Source organism: Lynx rufus, unplaced genomic scaffold (genome assembly GCF_022079265.1).
Source record: "Lynx rufus isolate CCGP_SWC_20201006 ecotype Redwood Valley unplaced genomic scaffold, mLynRuf1.p SCAF_6, whole genome shotgun sequence".
Taxonomy (NCBI): Eukaryota; Metazoa; Chordata; class Mammalia; order Carnivora; family Felidae; genus Lynx; species Lynx rufus.
Genome location: NW_025814878.1, coordinates 69,180,177 through 69,202,500, shown reverse-complemented (window position 1 = coordinate 69,202,500; position 22,324 = coordinate 69,180,177). Strand labels below are relative to the sequence as shown.

Genomic DNA, 22,324 nt, shown 5'->3' with positions numbered 1-22,324 from the left:
TGAATGACTGCAGCAAGTTAAAAGTGCAAGCATCACATGCAGTCATCCCTTTTGGCCTGTTCTCCTCAAATATTAACAGATACAGTGACATTCCCCACTTTCTATTTACTATCACCCTCCACCTACAAACTTATAACTGTTTTACTCACTTTTCTAACATAATCTCCTACACTTACTTTCTGCCACTGAATGAATAAAACCATCAGTTAACTGTCTTCTGTAACAGGGAAAAGTTATTTTCACTGCAGAGTATACTCAAGGGGTTTGAGATACAGAACATTTACTTCCCCCTCAAAACCTAACTTTCTATAATCTTTTTCCTTATACTACCATGAAGTCTATAAAGCACATCTCTTTAGTCCTAGAACAAGTATAGATCACTTGGATAATCACAGTACATCTTACATAATTCAGTCTGATCCCCTTTTAAAATAGAAGAAACTGAGGCTCAGAACTAGCCAACTTGCCTAACCACAACTGTCAAATGCAATAATTTGATTACTTCCCTGATTATGAAATAAGAGAAATAAATAGAAGCACCCTGACCCTTCTTTTGCATCCCACATAGAGCACTGGGCAGAAAACTGGCCTGAGATACAGGTAAGTTCAGTGATTCTTGTTCTTGCATCAAATAGCAATTATCCATCTTCCTCCTCAGAAATTAATTACCAACTTCAAGTTTTTAAATTGTAAACTTCATTCTTACCCAGCTAAAAGTTTCATTCACTGTTAATGAGCAGATATCCTTTAACAGATACTCTAGAAAGATCCAATTTATGCAATACATTACACTTAGTTGTTTTTTTACCTCAATACTATGTTATTTGATTAACTATACTCTTATTTCATTTTTCAAAACCCATATATGAAATCTGAGGTGGCAATAGGCACTATGTATTGGTAAAAAAGCCTCTTTCAGATATAGAGGAAGCAGAGTTTATCATAATTGGGAGATTTAATATTTTCTACCTCTGAGGGAAAAAAAACTCTCCATCCTTTAACCAAATATATGAACGCTTGTGGACAGCTAATATTTAAAACATATAATTCAGGAGCACATTCTGTAAAACATAGCAGGAAATACCCTAGACTGATTTTCATTTATTACACAGAACTCTAGTTATTTAGAATTATGATTATTTTCACAAGTATGACCAATAGGAACAGCTCAATACACATTTCTTGAAATTCTGGGCATTTCTCAGTGGCTCAAAGCTTTCAAGTATTCTTTCAGAAATAAAGGCATGTTATGCAATTATTTAACAGGTTTGAGCAATACTTGTTTTTCATTAATCTACCAACATTTTAAATTTAGACAATTTTCACTTACATTTGATTCTTTGCTGCTTGCCTCTGAGCTTTTCTTTCTTTCCTTTTCTGATCTGGTGGCTTAGCAAAAACAATTTCAATATTTTCTCCCTCCAAATCTTTGCCATTCATTTCTTCCATAGCCTTAAAAAATGAGGTACTGATCAACAGAGAGGACTTTAACAACAATTTTAATTCATTTGAAGTCAAAAAATCATTTCATTAATGTTGGAAGGATGAGATCCAATAGGACTGTTAGATTTTTATCTAAAGATCCAGCTCTTCAACTAATTAACTTTTTGACTTAGTTTAGTGAGTTATACAATTTGCTAAGGCCAATGAAGGTTAACTGGAGTAGATTACATGACCTCTGAGTGTCCTTCAACTTTTTAGAATACTCTTGATACTAGAATGACTAAAAATCATTAGTTTAATTTAGATGCCTACAATAGTTCTTTTACCTTGACAGCACCATCTCGCTCATCAAAATGAATGAAGGCATAATCTTTTAGTTTCTTCACTCGTTCCAGTTTCCCAAACTGACTGAATGCTTTTTCTAAAATCTCTTCTGTTACAGTATTGGCAAGGTTACGTACAAACAGCACTTTTACCTGAAAATTAAGAAAAAAACAGAAATTCTCTGTGTATTTCCAAAGGGTTCAATTTCCAGGATGCCACCACCCCACCCACCATACATAGTTTTAGTCATTACCCATTAGACAAATATCAGAAATATAATATGACTAAGTTTTCAACTCATTTGAGTAAATACCGAGGAAAGACTGCTGGATCTGATGAGTGAAAACCTGAACAGACACCTCATCAAAGATACAAGCATATGAAGAGATGCTCAACCTGACGTCCTTAGAGAACTGCATTTAAAAACAACGAGGGGCACCTGGCTGGTTCAGTCGGTGGAACACGCAATTCTTGATCTCGGGGTTTTAAGTTCAAAGCCCCACACTGGGCGTAGAGAGTAGTTTTTAAAAATCTCTTTAGGGGCGCCTGGGTGGCTCAGTCAGTTAAGCGGCCGACTTTGGCTCAGGTCACGATCTCGCGGTCCGTGAGTTCGAGCCCCGCGTCGGGCTCTGTGCTGACAGCTCAGAGCCTGGAGCCGGTTTCAGATTCTGTGTCTCCCTCTCTCTCTGCCCCTCCCCTGTTCATGCTCTGTCTCTCTCTGTCTCAAAAATAAATAAACGTTAAAATAAATAAATAAATAAAAAATAAAAATCTCTTTAAAAACATAAATAAAAAAAACAATGAAATGCCACCACATACCTATTAGAATGGCCAAAACCCAACACTACCACCACCCAATGCTGGTAAGGATATGGAACAGAAACACTGCTAGTGGAAATGCAAAATGGTACAGCCACTGTGGAGAACAGTTCAGTTTTTTTATAAAACTAAACATACTTTACCATACAATCTGATGACTGCTCTTTTTGGTATTTACCCAAATGGGTTGAAAACATGTCCACATAAAAACCTGCATATGGTTGTTTACAGCAGCTTTATTCATAACTGTCAAAATTTGGAACCAAAATGTTCTTCAGTAGGTGAATGGATAAATTGCAGTACCTCCAGACAATGGATTATTCGGTGTTAAAAAGAAATGAGCCATCAAGCCATGAAAAGACATGGAGGAATCTTAAATGCATGTAACCAAGTACAAGAAGATAATCTTAAAGAGCTACATATTGTATGATTCCAACCATAGGACATTCGGGAAAAGGCAAAACTATGGAGACAATAAAAAATCAATAGTTGTCAGGAGTTAGAGGGGATGGTGGGGATGGTAGGGATGGGGGAATCAGGGAGGATTCCTACGGTAGTAAAACTATTCTGTATGATGCTATAATGAATGCGTATCATACATTTGTCAAACCCACAGAACGTACAATAGAATAAATCCTAACATGAACTATGGACTTGAGAGTATATAAGAACTCTGTAAGTTTTTCAAAATAAAGCAAACAATGCTTAACAGTTTTTATTAAATTAGTAATTACTTTGTAATCAATGTAATCAAAGATGGAGGTGGTTATTTCCTACTAATGTGAATTCCATGCCTTGAGATAGTTGTTGAACACTTAACACAGGTGGTCAAAACTAATTAGAATATGCTTCTGAAAGGTGGATAAAGGGAGGGAGCATTCAAAATACTGACAAATTCTTTCAATCCAGAAATCGCCTCAAAGTACAGTTATAAAAGTTGACCCTTTGTTAGGAAACATCATTTCCTCCTAAAATACCTGAAATAACACCTGAATTTAAAAATCCAATAAGAACTTAATAGGCCAATGGAAAAAATAATATGAAGTATTTTCTGTCCTCAAGACTACTTATCCTTTAGTAATATTCACAGTTCTGGCATTCACACTACTTTCTTGATTTAAGTGAATGAGCTGTATTTGCTAGCCTATCACCATTAAGAGAGTTTCTTAAATGACAAAGAGTAGAATAACTTAACTAGAACTGCACTAGTGAGTAAAGTGTTGACTCGAGATGTTTGTTCTCATAGGATGTCTCAACTGACTGCTGAAGCAGGATACCTAATAATAGCTAAACCTTGTAACTGCAGCAGCTCTGCTGAGGCCAATACAGTTCACTATTTTTAGGAGTAGGACTTTTAACACAAAAACCATGAAAGCTAATGGCGCCATTCTCAAAAATGCAAAAATTGCTCTTAGAATACACACAAAACTGATGGTGAATTACTTCCACAGCATGTAGGCTAACTACTCATCATCATGAGGATGACAGCTACACAATTATGATCGAGTGTCCACAAATAAATTTTTATATTTACTCTATGCACTTGGTTTTATTTCGGATGTGTGGCCTTAATAAAGAACACTTCTCTCACTTTCAAAACGTGGTTTTGTGAAAAGTATACAATTCATTTTATAAGTTTCTTACTTCTCCAAAGCCTCCCGAATCCCTTTTGCCACCAACCCATCAAAAAAAACTGACTGTCATTACCTTTGCCATCACTTCAGGATCAGGATCTTCTATAGGATCAGCCCATTCAACAGTTCCAACATTTCCCCAGACCTTGACTTTACCACTCATTAACCTACGCCTTGCCTGGGCAGCTGTTTTGTGATCTTCATATTCAAGGAAGCAAAAGCCTCTGTTTTTTTTCTTGTCATCTGGTTGGTGGTATAAAATGACGTCTGTGAGACCCTCTGAAAATAAGCAACCATTCCAGAAAAATTAGGTAAAATAAGAAAAAAGAAGATCAAAGGATTTTTCTAATACTTGAATATAAAAATGAAAAATAATCTCTTTTCTTTGAAGAGGACTCTCAAAAACATTGGTCCAGATAACTGACCTAATACACACACCTTCCAAGTGTTCTCAACACAAAAATCCCCATGAAAAAAAATGTATTCTTTTTAATTAGACCCAAGGACTATTCTTCCATTAAATGACAAGGGGCATAAAATTTTTACATAACAATTATAAAAATGGCAGTGTAAGTCAGATATGGTTAGACACTTTTCTCATTATGTAAATAAACATTAAAATTCCTTTTGATGGCACTTTCCTGGCCTCAGATATCAGTAACTATTTCAAATGAGATATTAGTATCACGTAAGATTTTGAATGTTCCTGGGGACTGGTAACAGTCTGATAATCTGCTAAATATTCTAGGCAGACAAAACAATAAAATAATAAAAGCAGCTTGATTTGGTCACTATTCTAAAAAACGCTTTAGATTTCAAAGAAATTACACCATACTGACATTGATTATATAATCTCTTGCTTATAAAAATACTTACCATTCCAATAATTTAGAAAATCTAATCATTACGGAAACAATCCCACTAAAAATGTCAAGCTAGCACCTAAAAATGCATAAAACACACAGATTCCAAAACGAGATGCACAGATTCTGCAGATAGTTCAAATCTCAACTGCATTCCTTACGAACTACACAGCATTCAGCAAGTTATTTCCCAAAACCCTCAGTACCTGTTTTCCTTATCTTACAAAATACTTACAGAATGGAGCTACCTATCTCCCACAGTTGGGAGTAAGAATGCCAGTCAATAAATGTAGCGTTTGTAACAGTGCTTGACATGCAGAAGTATGCAATTACCTTCAGTATTAGAAGTGCATCTCCTTCCACATAAATCCAACTTACCTGTTACTTTGCTAAATTCTTCAAGAATCTGTTCCTTGGTTTTACTCTTAGGAATAGAGCCCACAAAAAGCCTATTGTTGGCCACTGAGATGCAGACACCAATGTGTTTTCCAGAACGAATTTCATGATTATTATACTGAAAGGGGAAGAAGTGTACCATATTTTTAAAATACTTACAAAATATTGTATTATAAATGATTATAAACATAGATGCAACTTTTTAGGCAAATTTCAATGCTATGTTTATCAAGTATTTTTATCCTTTAAAAATATAGTTAGCATACATCAGAGGAAATTGTAATCTGCGACAGATATGAAGATTACACTGACAAAACACTTAAAAAGTTTATGAATTAAATTAATGCAAAAATTTGTTAAATCCTTGAAACTTAGGAAACTTGGTAAGTTAGGAATCAGGTCTATGAGCAGCTTAAATTCAAAACTGCTGATTCCACAATACTTTAATTTCTACTTAAATTCATCCTGGCAACCAGTTATCCTCATGCAAGAGAAATGGGATTCAAATACCAACAAGCTTTCTGCCTTTCTGTTAACCAGCATCAAATCTATTTTTTTCCATCTCCCTTTCACTCTTGTAAGAAGTTGCAATAAGGGATTTTCAGCTTCAAATATAAGTCTAAAAGGAGAGAACCTTCTTTTCCTGAATCCAACCCTACTTTTTTCCCCATTTCATTTTCAACAACCCTACAATAAGGTTGAAAAAAAATAAGTGGACTGATTAGGGTGCACATATAGAAGCAACTATAAAACTACAGTAAAAAGTCTTCATGTAACCCATACCCCACAGAAGGATGAGATATTTATTATACAGGCAAAACCCAATCTGTCAAAGTCACAAATCTACTAATCAGTATGATTTACAAACCGAAGTTCAAAAATATTCAAGTTATCAGGGAAAGTGAATTATTTATATTACACAGTTAAAACTACCTCAAAATTTCATGTTAGCAATAATGGTGGCAGCAGTTACAATTTGATTAATCCCCTACACCTGGCCTCAAAATCGGTTTTGAGTATGTGCAAGTGGAGCTATAAACACTAAAGAATCAACATAAATTTCCACACAATTTATAGGCCAGCCTTATAGCCAAAGTGAAACCATTCCTCTCCCATTTTGAAAGTAAGCTTTATACCCCATGTGGGGCTTGAACTCACAACCCTGAGATCTAGTTGCATGCTCCATTGACTGAGCCAGCCAGGCACCTCTCCTCTTCCTTCTTGCGTTGAAGGTATATCAGGTGCAAGACAAGAAAGCATACAGTAAGTCAGAAAATCAATTCCTCCCTGTCCCTTTCTCCATCTCCAGATACTCAAAATCTAACATGAAATTCAAATGTCCTTCTCCTCCAGTTCAAAACGGCTTTGTACTTTCTACCTCACTGATTCAATTCGTGCTATCAAAGTCTCTGGTCATCATGATCCCAGGATTATTTATATTCTCTACACTTATGCCAGAGACTTTAAAAAAAAAAAAAGGAAAGAGGACAAGGGTGCACAGCTGGCTCTGTCAGTGGAGCATGCAACTCATGATCTCACAGTCATAAGTTCGAGCCCCACAACTGGGCATGGAGCCTACTTACAAAACAAACAAAAAAAGAGATGACAGTTTTTGCCTATTGAAAACAAACTCAATGACTCCCCATCACCACTAGATAAAGTTCAAATACTTGGACATCACATAAGTTTATCCTAAAATTCCTAGTATGTCCCCCTTCTCTCCACAACACTAAAATCTTAGCTACTTACACCTGAGTTCTCAAACAGCTTTTAGACTGCTAAGCCTCTGAATAAAATGCTTTCTCTGAAACTTCCATCATCCAAACTCCAGATTTGAGCTCACTGTGCAATACCTACATCCTAAAAAACAGGTCAACAAAACACCCTTCTACGCTTAACACAAACCAACAGTTCTAAAAGGAGTGATTTTGCTCCCCAGGGGACACTTGACAATGTCTAGAGACATTTTTGGTTGTCAACTAGGGATGTGGGCTTACTGCTGGTTATTTAGTGGGTATGAAGGCCAGAGATGATACTAAATATCCTACAATTCAGAGGATAGCCCAGTAAAACAGAATTATCAGATCTAAAATATCAACAGTACTGAGGCTGAAAAAGCCTGCCACAACTTTTTCCCCCATGGCATTTATATTAAGACCAAAAACCTCTTAAAACTAGAAATATATAGATTACCTGCAAACAGTAGTGCTATGGCTGAATCCATCATTGTATGGGATTATGAACAAGTAGACTACAATACCTTATAACAAATAAATTAATCTAAGAAACACAAATTACTTTTAAGACACGTGCATTCCCTAGATTTTTATAATCTAGCATCAGAACACAACCTTAACGACAAATCAATGGCTTTCAATTTGATCTAATCTGTAACCCCAGGAATTGACAAAAACTAAGATATCAGAAAAATAGAAAAAAATACATAATATTCAAAGGTGAAAATAAGAGTTATTCTGAAGATGACAGAACTTGGCATAGTTTTCCTTCTGTGTTTTTCATTTTCCAAAAGTTCTAAGAGCTAGACCTGTTTACTATAAGGAAACATCTAAATCTAAGTTTTAAAAAACTTAGAAAAAAAAAAAGTTGTGGGGCACCTGGGTGGCTCAGCTGGTTACACATCTGACTCGATTTCAGCTCAGGTCATGATCTTACAGTTATGAGATCTGCACTTGGGTGTGTGTAGCTTGCTTAAGATTCTCTCTTCCTCTGCCCCTCCCCTGCTTGCACGCATTGTCTCCCTCTCTCAAAAAACAAACAAAAAAAACAAAAAAAAAACTTGTTAAAAAAAATAGAATTCTTAGTTATAACACGTCCATCAACATTTAACAATTCTGCTTCAAAGTAGTAATGACTGTTTCTGTTATTATTTACAGAAGAAAAGCTTCTTCACTTCTAATTCATCATCACTTCCCCTGCTAATAAGGTTTACCAATCCTGGATAGGTAGAAGGTTATTTAGGATGACTGTGGTCTCTAAACAGTATAAGTGACATGAAGATTTATTGGAACTTCTAAACTAAACTATAATGCTTCATCCACATTTTTTTTTTTCAACGTTTATTTATTTTTGGGACAGAGAGAGACAGAGCACGAACGGGGGAGGGGCAGAGAGAGAGGGAGACACAGAATCGGAAGCAGGCTCCAGGCTCTGAGCCATCAGCCCAGAGCCTGACGCGGGGCTCGAACTCACGGACCACGAGATCGTGACCTGGCTGAAGTCGGACGCTTAACCGACTGCGCCACCCAGGCGCCCCCCACATTTTTTTTTAATTAAAAAAAGATAAAACAATTAGAGCTAACACACAGAGCGTAAACTGGCTCTTCAATTAAAATAAATCATTAAAGGGGCAAAGGAGACCCTCTGGGCATATTGTCCAAAAAAGCAAAAGTACCCAGAGGGGCGCATGGCTGGCTCAGTAAGGCACAGCATCCAACTCTTGATCTCAGGGTCGGGGGCCTACGCCCACATCTGGTGTAGAGACTACTTAAGAGAGGGGGGAAAAGTACACAGTACCCAGAAATAAGCATTTCTTGAAGCAGTGCCCTATTAAACATGCATTTTTATGTGCATCTGAATTATTTAACGGTTCTCACTCTTTAATAATTTTAAGACCAATCTATCACCATAAATTCACAAACGCTGCACCCCAGCAGGTGGGTAACAGTGAGATGAGTGGCAGAAGGGCATGATGAAACTGTTCTGAACCTTAACACAGATTCTAATGTAATGCTGATAAATCGTAATTCTCAACAGGTAATACATCAGGACACTATCACAGTATCAAAATTAACAACAACAAAAAAAACGTGATGCCTTCCAACAAGGAAGTTGGGCGGTGATATTAAGATATTTAAAAAATCTAGCTTTCAGGGATACTTGGGTGGCTCAGTTGGTTAAGGGTCCGAATTGGGCTCAGGTCATGATCTCACAGTTCGTGAGTTCGAGCCCCAAATCGGGCTGTCAGCCAAGATCAGCCAAGATCTGATGTCAGTCAGATCCTCTGTCTCCCTCTCTCTGCCCCTCCCCAGCTCCGGCACGTGCTCCGTCTCTCTCAAAAATAAACATTAAGGTCGCTGGAGTGGCTCAGTCAGTTGGTTAAGCGTCCCAACTCTTGGGTTTAGGCTCAGGTCAGGATTTCACTGTTTCTAAGTCTGGGCCCTCCAACAGGCTGTGTGCTGACAGCATGGAGCCTGCTTGGGATTCTCTGTCTCCCTCTCTCTGCCTCTCCCCTGCTTGCTCTCTCTCTCTCTCAAAATAAATAAACTTTAAAATATATAAATAAGATAAACATTTTTAAAGAATCTTTCAGATTCAGTATCATAGTGAGGTGACCAAATAAAACAAAGATGAACTTTGAACATGAATCAATACAGTTTCACTCTTTCAGAACACCAAAACTGGAGTTGTACAGTACAGAACATTCCCGCCATCTAGGCTTAAAATCTCAAGTCACTTTTTCCTGCCGTTGTAGCCAGTCAGTCACCAAATGCCCCCAAATTTAGCAATCTCAGATTTGGAATCTAACTCACAAGTGGTTTTTCAGTCCTAACTCTTCCCACAGCAGCAAACCCACTACCTCCTCAGCCTACTTTATTCTTAAACATTTCTTAAGTAGAAAATACTGAAGCCAAAATCTACTTCCCTAAAAATTCTACAATAACTATAGATTTTCTTCCCCAGATGACAGCACTTCATATACTCCACACAATGCTCAGGATTTAGCTGTTCTCTAGACCTGGCTAATCATTCCTTCTCTGATACTGGCAAACTAATGTGCCTCCCAAGAGTGTCACCAAATAGTGATATCCATAACATAATACTGTAGACACAGACTGAGATTGAGGAATCTAGAATAAATTGGGAGACTATTGCTAATCTTCCACTTCTAAACATTTTTCTGTAACACAACAGTCCATGATTACCTGAGCTTATTTGGCAACCACACCACACTGCTTACTTACACTACAGCTTACTTGTAAAATCAGTTGTATATAGGACTTGATGTTTGTCCTGACTCAATTCCATCTTGCTGGTGCTAACTATCTGTTTCAGGCTATCACAATCTTTTAAGATTCTGATTTTTGTCATCCAAGGCATTTATCACTCACTACATGAAGACTCAAGTCACCAGACATATGACAGCAGTCCAGCTATGCCCTGATTTATAAATCATTGATAAAAATTAGAATGGAACATATAGCTTACCATCGCCTATTATTTCTCCTTTCAAAATCTCTAGCCTCTCTCCTTTCTATATAGCTGCCACCTTCCTGGTCTTTGTTCTCTTCATCCAAACATTCTTCATTATTCTGTTTTTTATACCATGCTACCCACATTAACACTCAAAAGTTTAATGGCACCATGGAAACTTAGCCCCATAGTCATGACTACTACCTTCTGGCACTGACTTTATACTATACTAGTTTCATCTCCCATTTCCTTCAACAATACACTGCTTCAACCAGATTACCTATTTCCTTTCACTGCCCTGCTCAAACTTCTTTATCACAAAGCCTTCCAAAATAACCCCAACACAATCTATGCCTTCATCCCTGTTAGCATCTGAAAAAGGCATTTGCATCCCTGTTACCCTCTGAATGATGCATCTGTGTCCTATAAAATCATGAACTCAATCATGAACTCAATCATGAACTCAACTACCATGTAGGTCCAAAGTCTTCATGTTAAACACACTATTTGCTAAAGTGCTACAAAGTATGTCGTGGACCTATCTTGTCAACTGCATTCATCAAAATGGTTTTATACATGCTACACCAGTGTACACCAACCACTTCAGTGAATAAAACCCATCAGTGCCTATCAAAACCATAACTGTTTTAGTTTTTTTTTTTTTTACATTTATTTTTGAGAGACAGAGCACAAGTGGGGGAGGGGCAGAGACAGAAGGAGATACAGAATCTGAAGCAGGCTCCAGGCTCTAAGTTGTCAGCACAGAGCCCGACGTGGGGCTCGAACTCATGAACTGTGAGATCATGACCTGAGCCAAAGTCGGAAGCTTAACCGACTGAGCCACCCACGCACCCCAAAACCATAACTTTTAATATGCAAACAGAGATCAACTATTCCAGTATTTGTAATATAGGCACTATTAGCATTTTTAGCAGGGTATTTATTTCTATTATCTAGGACTGCAATGGACACTAAAATGCCAGTGGCCCTGAGCTCCAATTCGAGCAGCACACCACAGAAATACATATACACACTTGCCTGCCCTTCTTCCCGGTCTTTGGGACAACAACAAACACTACACATTTGGATATTTCCAAATATCCCCCTGGGGATGAGGGGGAAAGCATTACCCCCTATAAATGTACATTAATTCAAAGTTGACACTGAATACATAATTACAAACGGAAATCAGGAAACCTTTAAACACTAATATGGGACTATAGCTAATACGGGAAATATAAGTTCTTGGGTCATAAATAATAGATTAGATGACACTAGTCAGCCAGTCAGGTTATTTATCTAGCACCTACTGAATTATTACATAGTGGCACTGTTGTAAATGTCAGGGATACAGGAAAAAAGAGCTAGTATGCTGGAGGAGAGAGATAAGCAAATACTTTACAAAGCCAAGAAATAATTTTAAGTACATCTGAGCATTCTATTTTATTGTGTTCATGATACAGTCACAGAGCAACTGGGTGGTAAGCTGCTCAAAGTCAGGAAAGGCCTTCTGGGAAGACCTGATCTATAAGAAGGCAGTAGCCATGGTAGCTGGGGGAGTGTTCAAAAGCGGAAGAGCAGAAGGTGGCCTTCAGATGGAAATGGTCACAGCTTATGTGGGAGGCAAAGTATGGACGGAGGAGTAATAAAGAAAAAAAGAAATGTAAGCAGAAACTTGATCAGATAGGGCCTTGTTTGGAAGCCATTATTAAAGTTTTCAGCATGGGAATGTTGTGATCTAACCTATGCTGTTGAATGGTAAGACTGTAAAGGGGCAATGGAAAGCAGTGACTAGATAGAAGCACTCTTTGAATGGTACTTTAGACTAATGTGGTAACAATGTAGATAGATGCCAAAAATATTCTGGCAGCAGAAACAGAACTTATTTCCTGTGCTCCTTTTTAACACTACCTAAATGACTACATAATTAAAAATTAGGCTACCTGATGACATAATTTATATTGCTGGCTTTAAACTGTTAGGTCTGGTCAACGATAAGAACTCAAACTAAACAAACCTGGTATCGAACTAAAGCTATATGGCCTCCTATAAGTCACCCAGGCTATTTACTCTTCTACAGAATGAAGATAATTCTAGTTGCTTTAAAAAATAGGTAGTATTTAAAGGTAATAATGTAACACCCTAGCACAGCTCCTGTGTCTTAACAAGCACTCAACAGGTAACTATTATTCACCTTTCACAAACTTAGCTCCTGCTTCCCTGGCAAGATTTTCATCATTTGGCAATAAATTTATTGCCCAAAATACGAAGCAAATGTTGGCTGAAAACCAGTCATTTAAAAAGCCTACAGGTGCTTAACTTCATGCCTCTTTTTCAGCTGTTATTATCAATTAACCTATTTTTATAAGTAATTCAGATGCAAATTTAAAATCCACAAAAATTTTTTAAAGTAAACTCTACCCCCAAAGTGGGGCTCAAACTCACGACCCTGTGATCAAGAGTCACATGCTCTAGCAACTGAGCCAGCCAGGCACCCCAGAATCCACAATAGTTTTTAATCTGGGGGACAGGGAGGGGAGGGATTATTCCTGGATCATACCAAAAATAAGGCCAAATACATAATCTTTTTTTTAAAGTAAGTTCTACACCCAACATGGGGCCTGAACTCATGACCCAGAGACGAAGAGTCACGTACTCTACCAACTGAGCCAGCCAGACTATCTCGATCTAAAGGTACTCAGGAGACTCAAAGGACAGGAAAGCAAAAAGAAACGGTCTTCCTGCTTCCATCTTGTCTGATCTATAAATAATCCCAAATAGACATTTTTTTAAAACTTATTATCTACAACTAGAATGACCATTCTATTAATCTTCTATAAAAATTCACCTTGGATATTGGTGTAATTCAAGTAGACTCTCATGACATGACACAAGAAGGCACAGTTTTCAAAATATGCTCCCTTAAAGAACACATTTAGAAGAGTACTCATTTCCACAATACTAAGTAGCAAAGGACGTCCTAGTTAACTTGATTTCTCTAGAATATTTCATTTCCTCAAAAGTCTAGTCCTCCCTTTTTACTGTTACATTACGGCAAGCCTCCCAATTCTGTTATCAACATAATCCTACCACAGTAAAACACCCTTTAAAAAAAAGCAACAATGTGGGGCACCTGGGTGGCTCAGTCGGTTAAGTGTCCAACTTCGGTTCAGGTTACGATCTCGTGGTTCGAGCCCCACATCAGGGTCTGTGCTGACAGCTCAGAGCCTGGAGCCTGCTTCAGATTCTGTCTCCCTCCCTCTTTGCCCCTCCCCAGCTTACACTGTGTCTCTCTCATTCTCAAAAATATTAAAAAATTTAAAAATAAAATATTTTTTAAAAAGCAACGATGATATATCCATTTCACCCTAGTGGATATAGTGGTAAAACCATTACAAAATGCAAAACTTCCTAATTTATCAGAGAGGAAAAAATAAACATGTTCCCAGATAAGGACTCCAATCACAAAACCAGAAAAAATGTAAAAAAGAACAAGAATTATTATTAGTTCCTGGATAAATTAAAATGGCTGGCTAGCTACCTATGGAACTTTCTGAATTATAACTGAAAACTTAACTATATTAATGAGACTACATCCTAAGCCCACAGCAATGCAATTTTGGACTGTATTATTTGTTAAGCCAAGGCAACTGCCCAAAATGAAACATTATTTCATAATGACTATTTACTGGCACTCAAAATCGTCATGTTACAATAGGATTATAGATCATCTTCCTCTAATGAAGTATTTTTTATGGATTTTGGACATTGTCTACAAATACTGCAGTGAGGACCTGCCATAAATAGTGCATTTTGGTAGCAAGAATTAAGTGGCCTACAAATGTTGGTTTAATGATTCCTTTTAAAAATGTTAATACACAAATCACCACTTATACACTAAGTAACCACCCTTGTTAAACAATAAAAGCTTTATGTAATACCCAATATATAAAATGGGTCTGAAATTAATGGTAAATTCTGTACTAGCTTGCTGCAGTAAGATAGTTTGCTGCCTTCTCATTCACATTTCTGTATTAAAATTTACTGCTACTCTATTGCTACCTGGCAAAAATGTTCTATTTGTTTATAGATTAAACCAGATGATTTCTAAAGTTATCTTTCTAGAACTCTAAAAAGTCCTTAATTTTACATGAACTGCTCAAAACTAAAATTTTGACAGCCCAAAGGTTACAAGTGAATGGTTCCCTATAGAACTATAGCTGCTCTGAAATAGGAAGCATTCTTTAAATGAGGGAAAAATCACTCATGATTTAAAAGTACCTAAACTCCCAAATTCTTTTTTAGAGACACCACCTATAATCTTTCAAGCAGCACTATTCTAATGTTAAGTTTTTATCATAGTCAATTACATACACCAAATGAGAAATTCAATCACCATGGAAAGCAAAACAAAGTATAGTTGGCTTTTCCCCTTAAGGTATGCCTTAAAATGTAGACCATCTGATGGTGAGGAAAGGAAAAATTCAGGAAAAATCAATCCAAGAATTTTAAGATTGTTTAGTATCCCCTACAAAATATGTAAGCCAATAAGGCAAATTTAACAAATTATCTGCCATAGTGGACAATTTTACAAAAGTTCCTCCCCAGTTTACTTTTTGATACATTTCTTGGGTTGAAATTAACCCTTGACCTCTTCAATTATAAAATGTAGAATCCATGTGAGCCACAAAATTTAATAAAACTAGTTTAAAGAAGAGCTAAGCCATAATTTGATTAAAGCTCTTTTTTTAAAGTTGGCAACGTAACTAGGTCTTCACACCTTACATCTGATACTTTAAATCAAATATTGCCACTCAGCATGAAATCTTTGATTTCATGAACTAGAAGTTTGTCATCACAATGTCTTTGTGATGTATTTTATAGGAAGAGGAATGGCCCAGGTACAGCCACAAAATAAGGAAGGCCTACCTATTACAGTCACTTTCTTAAATCTTTTAACATTCCTATTAAAAAAAAAAAAAAATCACCAAACCAGATGTTTCAAAGAACTAATAACTCAGAATTCTGATACAGTGCCTTATATATAGATCCTCAGTCAGGTACAGCCAGAAAATAAGAAAGCCCTACCTATTAGTTACTTCCTTAAATCTTTTAACATTCCTATTAAAGAGTAAAAAAATCACTAAGCTACATGTTTCAAAGAACGAGTAACTCAGAATTCTGACACTGTGCCTTATATATAGATCCTCAGTCCAGTCAACTACACATACAAAGAATACTGCTACAATGACTACAAAGAATGTAAAAGTGCCTAATCAGCACTTCAAAAAACATTCGGTTAACTCTTAGGCAAAATAAGAAAAAACTTGACTTTAATTAAAGACAGTGAATGTGAAGACTGGAAGAAAAAAACTTACCAGTTTAACAGCCTCCTGAGCGGCTTCTTTTGTACAAAAAGTGACAAACGCATAACCTCTATTGAGACCAGTGAGTGGATCCATCATTAGACGAAGATCCCATATCGGTCCAGCTTTCTCAAATAATGGAACAAGTTCATCCTCAAACAGATCTCTTGGGATCTTCCCCACAAATATCTGTAAATTAAACATGAAGTAAAAAACCATGGAGAGTTTCTTTAGGAAACCAGATACCTGCGCATTTACTACAAAAGATACAAGTTTTTAGTTTCTTTACCTCAGTGCCAACAGAAGGCTGCTGACCTGAATAAACGGAATCTGGAGGCGGTCCCCCATACTTCCTCTGTCCAGTGGTCACATCAAGTGTGTAGCCTGTTCTTTCCAATAGTGCCTTGAAAAGTTCAAATGTCATTAATACATTTAATTCACAAGACCACACCCATGCATTTCACAGTTAAAAATCAATCTTGTTCAAAGCATTCCATTTACCTTGGCAACAATCCCTACAGTTTTCTGGTATGTTTTAGAATTTCTCCTTTAATGTACCCTTGTAGTAGCTCTAATTTTTAATGAAAATTTCAGGGCCCTACTCAAATTATTTCTGGTTTCCAATTAACTAGTGTTTAGCAACAAACAACTAATATTGATTCATCAACATCTTTCAAGCCAGGGTCTGTACCTGTTCTAATTTCTCCTAACTGTACCTAATTTGCTTGAGTTTAATTCTCTCCCAAAGGAGGAACTGGGTAAAGCGGCTTAACAAACTCCCTGTATCCCACACTTCTATACACACTGCCAGCAATTCTGGGCACCAACCTTTGTAGAAATTACATTCCCTGAGAATGCCCCTTAACTTAGGAGTTACAGGAAATATAACAACTTAATTCATCTAACATTCAAGCACCATGCTTCCCCAGATGGCATGGTTCATTCAGAACAAATGAGAGCCAAAATGACTTTGAAAACTTTATGTAATTGCAACAATGTGAAATAACTTCTAGGTCTTATCTCCCCTAAAAGTGAACTGTTAAAATTTAAACAGTTCCTATTTACTAATCAGTGGTAGTTTCTCCTATCCCTTGGTATAAGGCAAAAGTACTAGAAAGTTGTCTACAATTAGCCTAAACAAACAAACAAAAAAACCCAAGAATTATTCTCCTCTGCCATCTCAACCAAAGTACAAAACCTGCTTTCTAAATAATAAAATCTAGTAATTGGCTAATAAATTCTGAAAAGAACAAAAACAAAAACAAGCTAACACCAAGCACAATGACAAATTTTATCAAAATGCTGTCAAATGACCTGGGGTCACCTCAGTCTCTAGAAACGAAAATGACTAGACAGATTTCAAACACTTTCTACCCAAAGAAAGTTAAATATCTGTGAAAAAATACTATGATAAAAAAACTCCTCTGTTACTAAACTCTAACAAAAAGGCCCACAAAGTACTACGTTATTTTGAAGCAGCCTTTTTCTATCATACCCCAATGTTTATTTACGGATGCAACATTGGGCAACAAAAATAAACTGAAATCTATTACTAGAACATAAACTAAACCACTAAATGTCTCATCTTCCCTTTTTCCCATATGTAATCCCTGCACTTTTCACCTTCATCTTTATATGACTTAAATACTTTTTATATCAATCCCTAAAAAATAGAAAAAAACTTATTCCTCAAACATCCTATAAAAGTGTCACTATGTCTTCTTGCTGCAATTTAAGAGACACTAAAGCTTCAAGCCACTCCCTCCCAGACAGAAAAGTCAAAATAAACTTTACATTTTTAATAAAAATAACCCTAACTCCCAAAATGTAAATTTAATCACAACTGATATAATAAAGACATCTACACTCCATTTCTATGGAAAAAACTGGATTTATGGTTTAAACACAATTCACTCACAGCCTGACCTGTAAAAGCCTCAAATATATGAATGACATTAACAGTTAATTCCTTATTCCAAGCTTCCCTCCTCCCATACCATTAAAACATCACTTAACACTCATAATTAACTTTCTTAAACCATAACTCTTGGTTCAAAGAGCATCAGCACACTGTAATAAGAGCACCAGATTAAAACTAGCATGATCGCATTTTCTATAAACTGAAACCTCAACACAACTAAAAACCAAAACAAAGATCACAACCTAGTTGCATTTGAGGCCATTTATTGCTCTACATGACCTTAAAAAAAAATAACTTCCACTCCCAACCTCAGTTTCTTCACTTGCATTTCCACACTCCTCAATTTTACTGATAAAAGCTGCCTTTAGAAATGAACAAATCAGCCTTAAAATCAACAGTAATAGAAAAGAAGAAGGTAGTGTTAAAAATTCTAAATCCATTTAACTTGGGAGTTTGTGAATTCTAAGATAAGTCAACTGTTAAATGTACACTCCTCACCAAGTATGGGATGAACGGATTCCCTCCCATTTTTGTTCTGTCACTAATCTGGACTTCCAGCTTTTCAAAAAATGTTTAGAAATATGGTAGATGGTATTTAGGTCTTTGCTTTAGAATACCAAGAAACACTGATTTAATGCATAACTTAATAACAAGAAAAACTTAAAAGTGAGCTGTTCTAAAAACAGAAATAACTAAAGGCAGGAAACTTTTCAAAAAGCAGTAATTAGAAAAGATTAACAAATTATCTCAGGTTATTAGCTCTCAACATCTTAAAGATGCACACCCACATTTCACATCCAAAGAATATTTACACCAAAGCTAAAAAAAAAAAAAGTCCTTGAAAGAACTTAAAAACGACGGGGGGGGGGGGGTGGGGGGTGGGGGTGGGGGTGGGGATTAAAAAGAAAAGTTTTTAAAGACATACCTTAATTTTTGCCTCATCTGGTCCTTTGCTAGAATCCGCTACTTTGGTCCCTTGTTTTTCTCTCTGCCTATAAGTCTTCATGACTCCACATAAAAAGGCACTTTTGTTCTATAAAAAAATTTTCCAATCACATTTAACAACGGTCTTATCTGTATCTAATTCAATAAAACAAACTATATCAAAACTACTCATGTTTTTTCTAGTTACACTGACATCAACATTACCTGAACATGAGAGAGATCACTGTCTTTAAACTGCTGAAGAACTGCCAATGCGCCGTCTTCATTGAATTCTTTTAAAGCCTCGATAGCTCTTTCATCTAAGTCACTATGTGCAACCAGCCCTGGAGAAGAGAAAACTGAATTAGTTGTCAACTTTTAATATTTTTAGAAACTTTTTTTAAGAAACCATATTTGCCAATACAGGTACATGCTTGCCAAGTAAGAATTCTTCCATTTCCCTTACCTATATGAGAAACACACATGCTTTAATCATTCTGAACTAAATAAAACCTCTCAACCACACTTACAATGAATCAACTTCTTTTACATCTTCTTCTAAGTCACATAGTTTCTAAACGCTAAGTATTTCTACAGTAAATATGTAAATCCTAAAATCAACCAACAAAGTACCAAGCATGACAACTGAACCTCTACACGATTTCAAATACCACTAGGAAAAAAGCAACAGCCACACCAAGACAGACAAGTCTATAGTTACCATTTAACAAGAATCCTACTATAAAAATACCCCAAAAAGTCACATGGCCTGCTCCCAACATTTAGCAGCTGTTGCTACCATCATATACTTATCCATCTGGCCAGCCAGCCTTTACCTCCTAACCCTTCCTTCTTCCCTCCCTCTACACCTTAACCTCTAGTTCACAACTATCACAACAAGGCAAAACTCTAGTTCCCACACTTATTGGAAACCACAAAAAGTTGCTATTTTAGCTCAAAGCCAGAAATCCAATAGAAAAATTTCATAATATAATTTTGCAAGTGTTAGTTCTTACCTGCAACGTAAATTTCATCTAGTTTTTCAGCAACTTTCTGTGGTAAACCAGCATCAAGCAATGTCTGAAAATTTTCTGAATGGATAACTGCAGAAGTAGTATCCATGGGCTCTTCAGTACCATTTCCATTAACATGTTCTGTAGCCATGTTTCCAGAGATCTGTTCAAACGCAATAAGCAAAATTAAACTAGGATCTTCAAAAAGGGTAGAGGAAATATAAGAGCCCCAATCTTTACTTTCTCTACCAATTTCTACACCAGCCAGCCTGCGCCTCCCTTTAAAGAAGCCTTACAGTCACTATCGCCTGACAAGCCAGATTTGGAGCGCGGGGCAGAGGAGGACAGATTCACTATGTTTTTCCTTAGCACCACCCCTGACTCACCTGCTAACACTCCCTAGGAAAAACCATATTACAAATGGAGCCCAATCAGCACGAGGACAAGCCAGCGTGCCACATGCAGCTGTGGCAGTACAGAGACTGAGGTGTGTGGAGAAAGCAAAGCTGGGCTTTTCTCTCTCAAAGGTAAACCCCCAAAGTGCGCGCTTTTCCCGCCTGCCGCTTATAGATCTGTAACAACAGCCAGCGAAGAACAAAGCGCTCACACAAGCTACCTTCCTACCACCCAATTTCTCCACCCTTCACCCCCGCACCCAAAGCCCGCCCCCAACTCCGCACCCAAAGCGGCAGCCTCACCGCTGCGGCCACCAGGAGCCCATTAGAAACACGTGCTCTGCGCCTTCAAATGTCCTACAACTTCCTCCAACGGAAACCCACCGAGTCCCAGGCCAAGACGACCATCACCGACTCCCAACGTCAACCTGAAGCCAAGATCGGAGCCCCCAGAAAGCAGCAGCAGCACAACCTCGCCCCTCCACACCGAGGCCGCGGCGGCGCCAGGCCACAGGCTCTCCCCGCCCCCCCCAGCGCCGCCGTCTCCGCCGTGACACATGGCTCTCTCCGCCCCGGGCGCCGGCGACCCCCGGCCGCCCGCCCGCACCGCCGAGACCTGAGCCGCGGCGCATGGTGCAAGCCCCCACCCCTCTCCCGTCCGTGCAGTGACTGCGGCGCCGGAGCCAGCTGTCCCACCCCCAGACAGAGGCCAATAACCCGGCGGAGTGAGGGCGTTCCGCGAACTGCCTAACGCCCGCCGGACCGCGAGCACCACCCAAGCTCGCCGCGCGGCTGCGGGACGGGACCAGCTCCTCTCCGCCCACTCCCGCGCCGCGGTGACGGCCACGACAGCACCAACTCCGCCGCCGCTCGCGGTCCGCGCGGGCCATGGGGCCGCCTCCTCCCTGGAGCGCCGCAGACAAAGCCCGAACAGCGGCAGCACATGGAGAATAGAAGGAAGTGGCGGCGCGGGCTGCGGCCTACTCTCAAGCAGCCCCAGTCAACGTGCTCCTCTCCCCCTTGGAATCCATTTTCCAGAAAAGCCGGGTTCTCCCCACACCTCCCTCGCCCAGCTCACTCCACAATGTCACGGTGCTCCCCTCCCAGACCCGGGTCCTGGCGGTCGTTACCTCCCCGTTGGGCTGCGGCGGAAGAATCCTGTCCGAGGAGATCGGGTTGCGGGAAACGCGTGCTCGCTGCTCCCTGTGTCCGGCGCGAGTGGAGCTGTTGTAAAATGGCGGCCGAAGCTCACGCCGCTGGCAGCAAACCCGATCCAGTTCCACTCGCCTCCGAGCGCGCTCCCGGTGCGCGCGCGCGCGCCCGCGTGACCCCCCCCTTTCCCTCCCCTCCCTCGCGCGTCCGCTTCTCTCACTCCCTCTGCCCCTGCCCTCCTCCAGCTCCTCCTTCTCCCCCTACCACCACCGCCACCGCCACCACCACCACCAGCAGCCTCCGTCCGCCTCCTTCTCTCGGTCTTTCTTCTTCCCCTCCCTGCTCCTTTGCCCCACCACTCCCAGTCCCGTCCGCGGCCGCTCAGGCACGAGTGACCGCCTTTCCCCTCCTCGCTCGAACGCTCGCTCACACCCTCCCTCGCTCGCTCTCTCGACTCCGTCCCCCAGTCCCAGCCGAGTCGGCTCCTCTCTTTCTCTCTCCCGCGCTGACGTGACGACGTAGCCTACGCCTCGGGACGCGCGCCCGCGGGCTCCGCCCCCACGCCCCGCCACCTCCCTTGCTCCTCACCTCCCGGGGGAGGGGGACGCAAGACCCCGCCCTTCCGCTCCGGCGGCGACGGAGGGGCCGAGAGTGAATGAAAGACCCGCCCCTTCCCTTCCCGACACTCCACCTCCCGCTCTCCTCCAGGCGGGGCGGGCCGGCTCAGCGTGTCCCACTCGTTCTCCTTTGTCAGGAGACAGGCATCTCCCCACCCCGCCCCACCCCACCCCCACCGCAGCACCACGCGCACGCCACCCCCACCGAGCTCCTGCCCGTCCCAACCCCCGCCCCGTCCCGGGCCC

The 22,324-nt window shown here is 39.5% G+C and overlaps 1 protein-coding gene across 3 annotated transcripts in view; it reads right to left on the bottom strand.

Moving 5' to 3' along the window:
- SYNCRIP (synaptotagmin binding cytoplasmic RNA interacting protein) overlaps positions 1 to 21,623 on the bottom strand; it is a 28,010-nt gene extending 6,387 nt beyond the window's left edge. For 2 of the 3 annotated variants that reach the window (XM_047101728.1, XM_047101730.1), the window contains exons 1-10: positions 21,440 to 21,523; positions 19,918 to 20,077; positions 19,127 to 19,245; positions 18,903 to 19,010; positions 16,346 to 16,459; positions 16,069 to 16,245; positions 5,462 to 5,597; positions 4,294 to 4,499; positions 1,770 to 1,919; positions 1,331 to 1,452 (exon numbers count right to left, since the gene is read on the bottom strand). In XM_047101728.1, the coding sequence (XP_046957684.1) occupies positions 1,331 to 1,452; positions 1,770 to 1,919; positions 4,294 to 4,499; positions 5,462 to 5,597; positions 16,069 to 16,245; positions 16,346 to 16,459; positions 18,903 to 19,010; positions 19,127 to 19,245; positions 19,918 to 20,065 (1,280 nt within the window). In that variant the 5' untranslated portion in view covers positions 20,066 to 20,077; positions 21,440 to 21,523. Of the gene's footprint in view, positions 1 to 1,330; positions 1,453 to 1,769; positions 1,920 to 4,293; positions 4,500 to 5,461; positions 5,598 to 16,068; positions 16,246 to 16,345; positions 16,460 to 18,902; positions 19,011 to 19,126; positions 19,246 to 19,917; positions 20,078 to 21,439 lie in introns of all 3 variants that reach the window. The other variant, XM_047101731.1, reaches the window with a different exon arrangement.
- Positions 21,624 to 22,324: the final 701 nt, after the last annotated feature.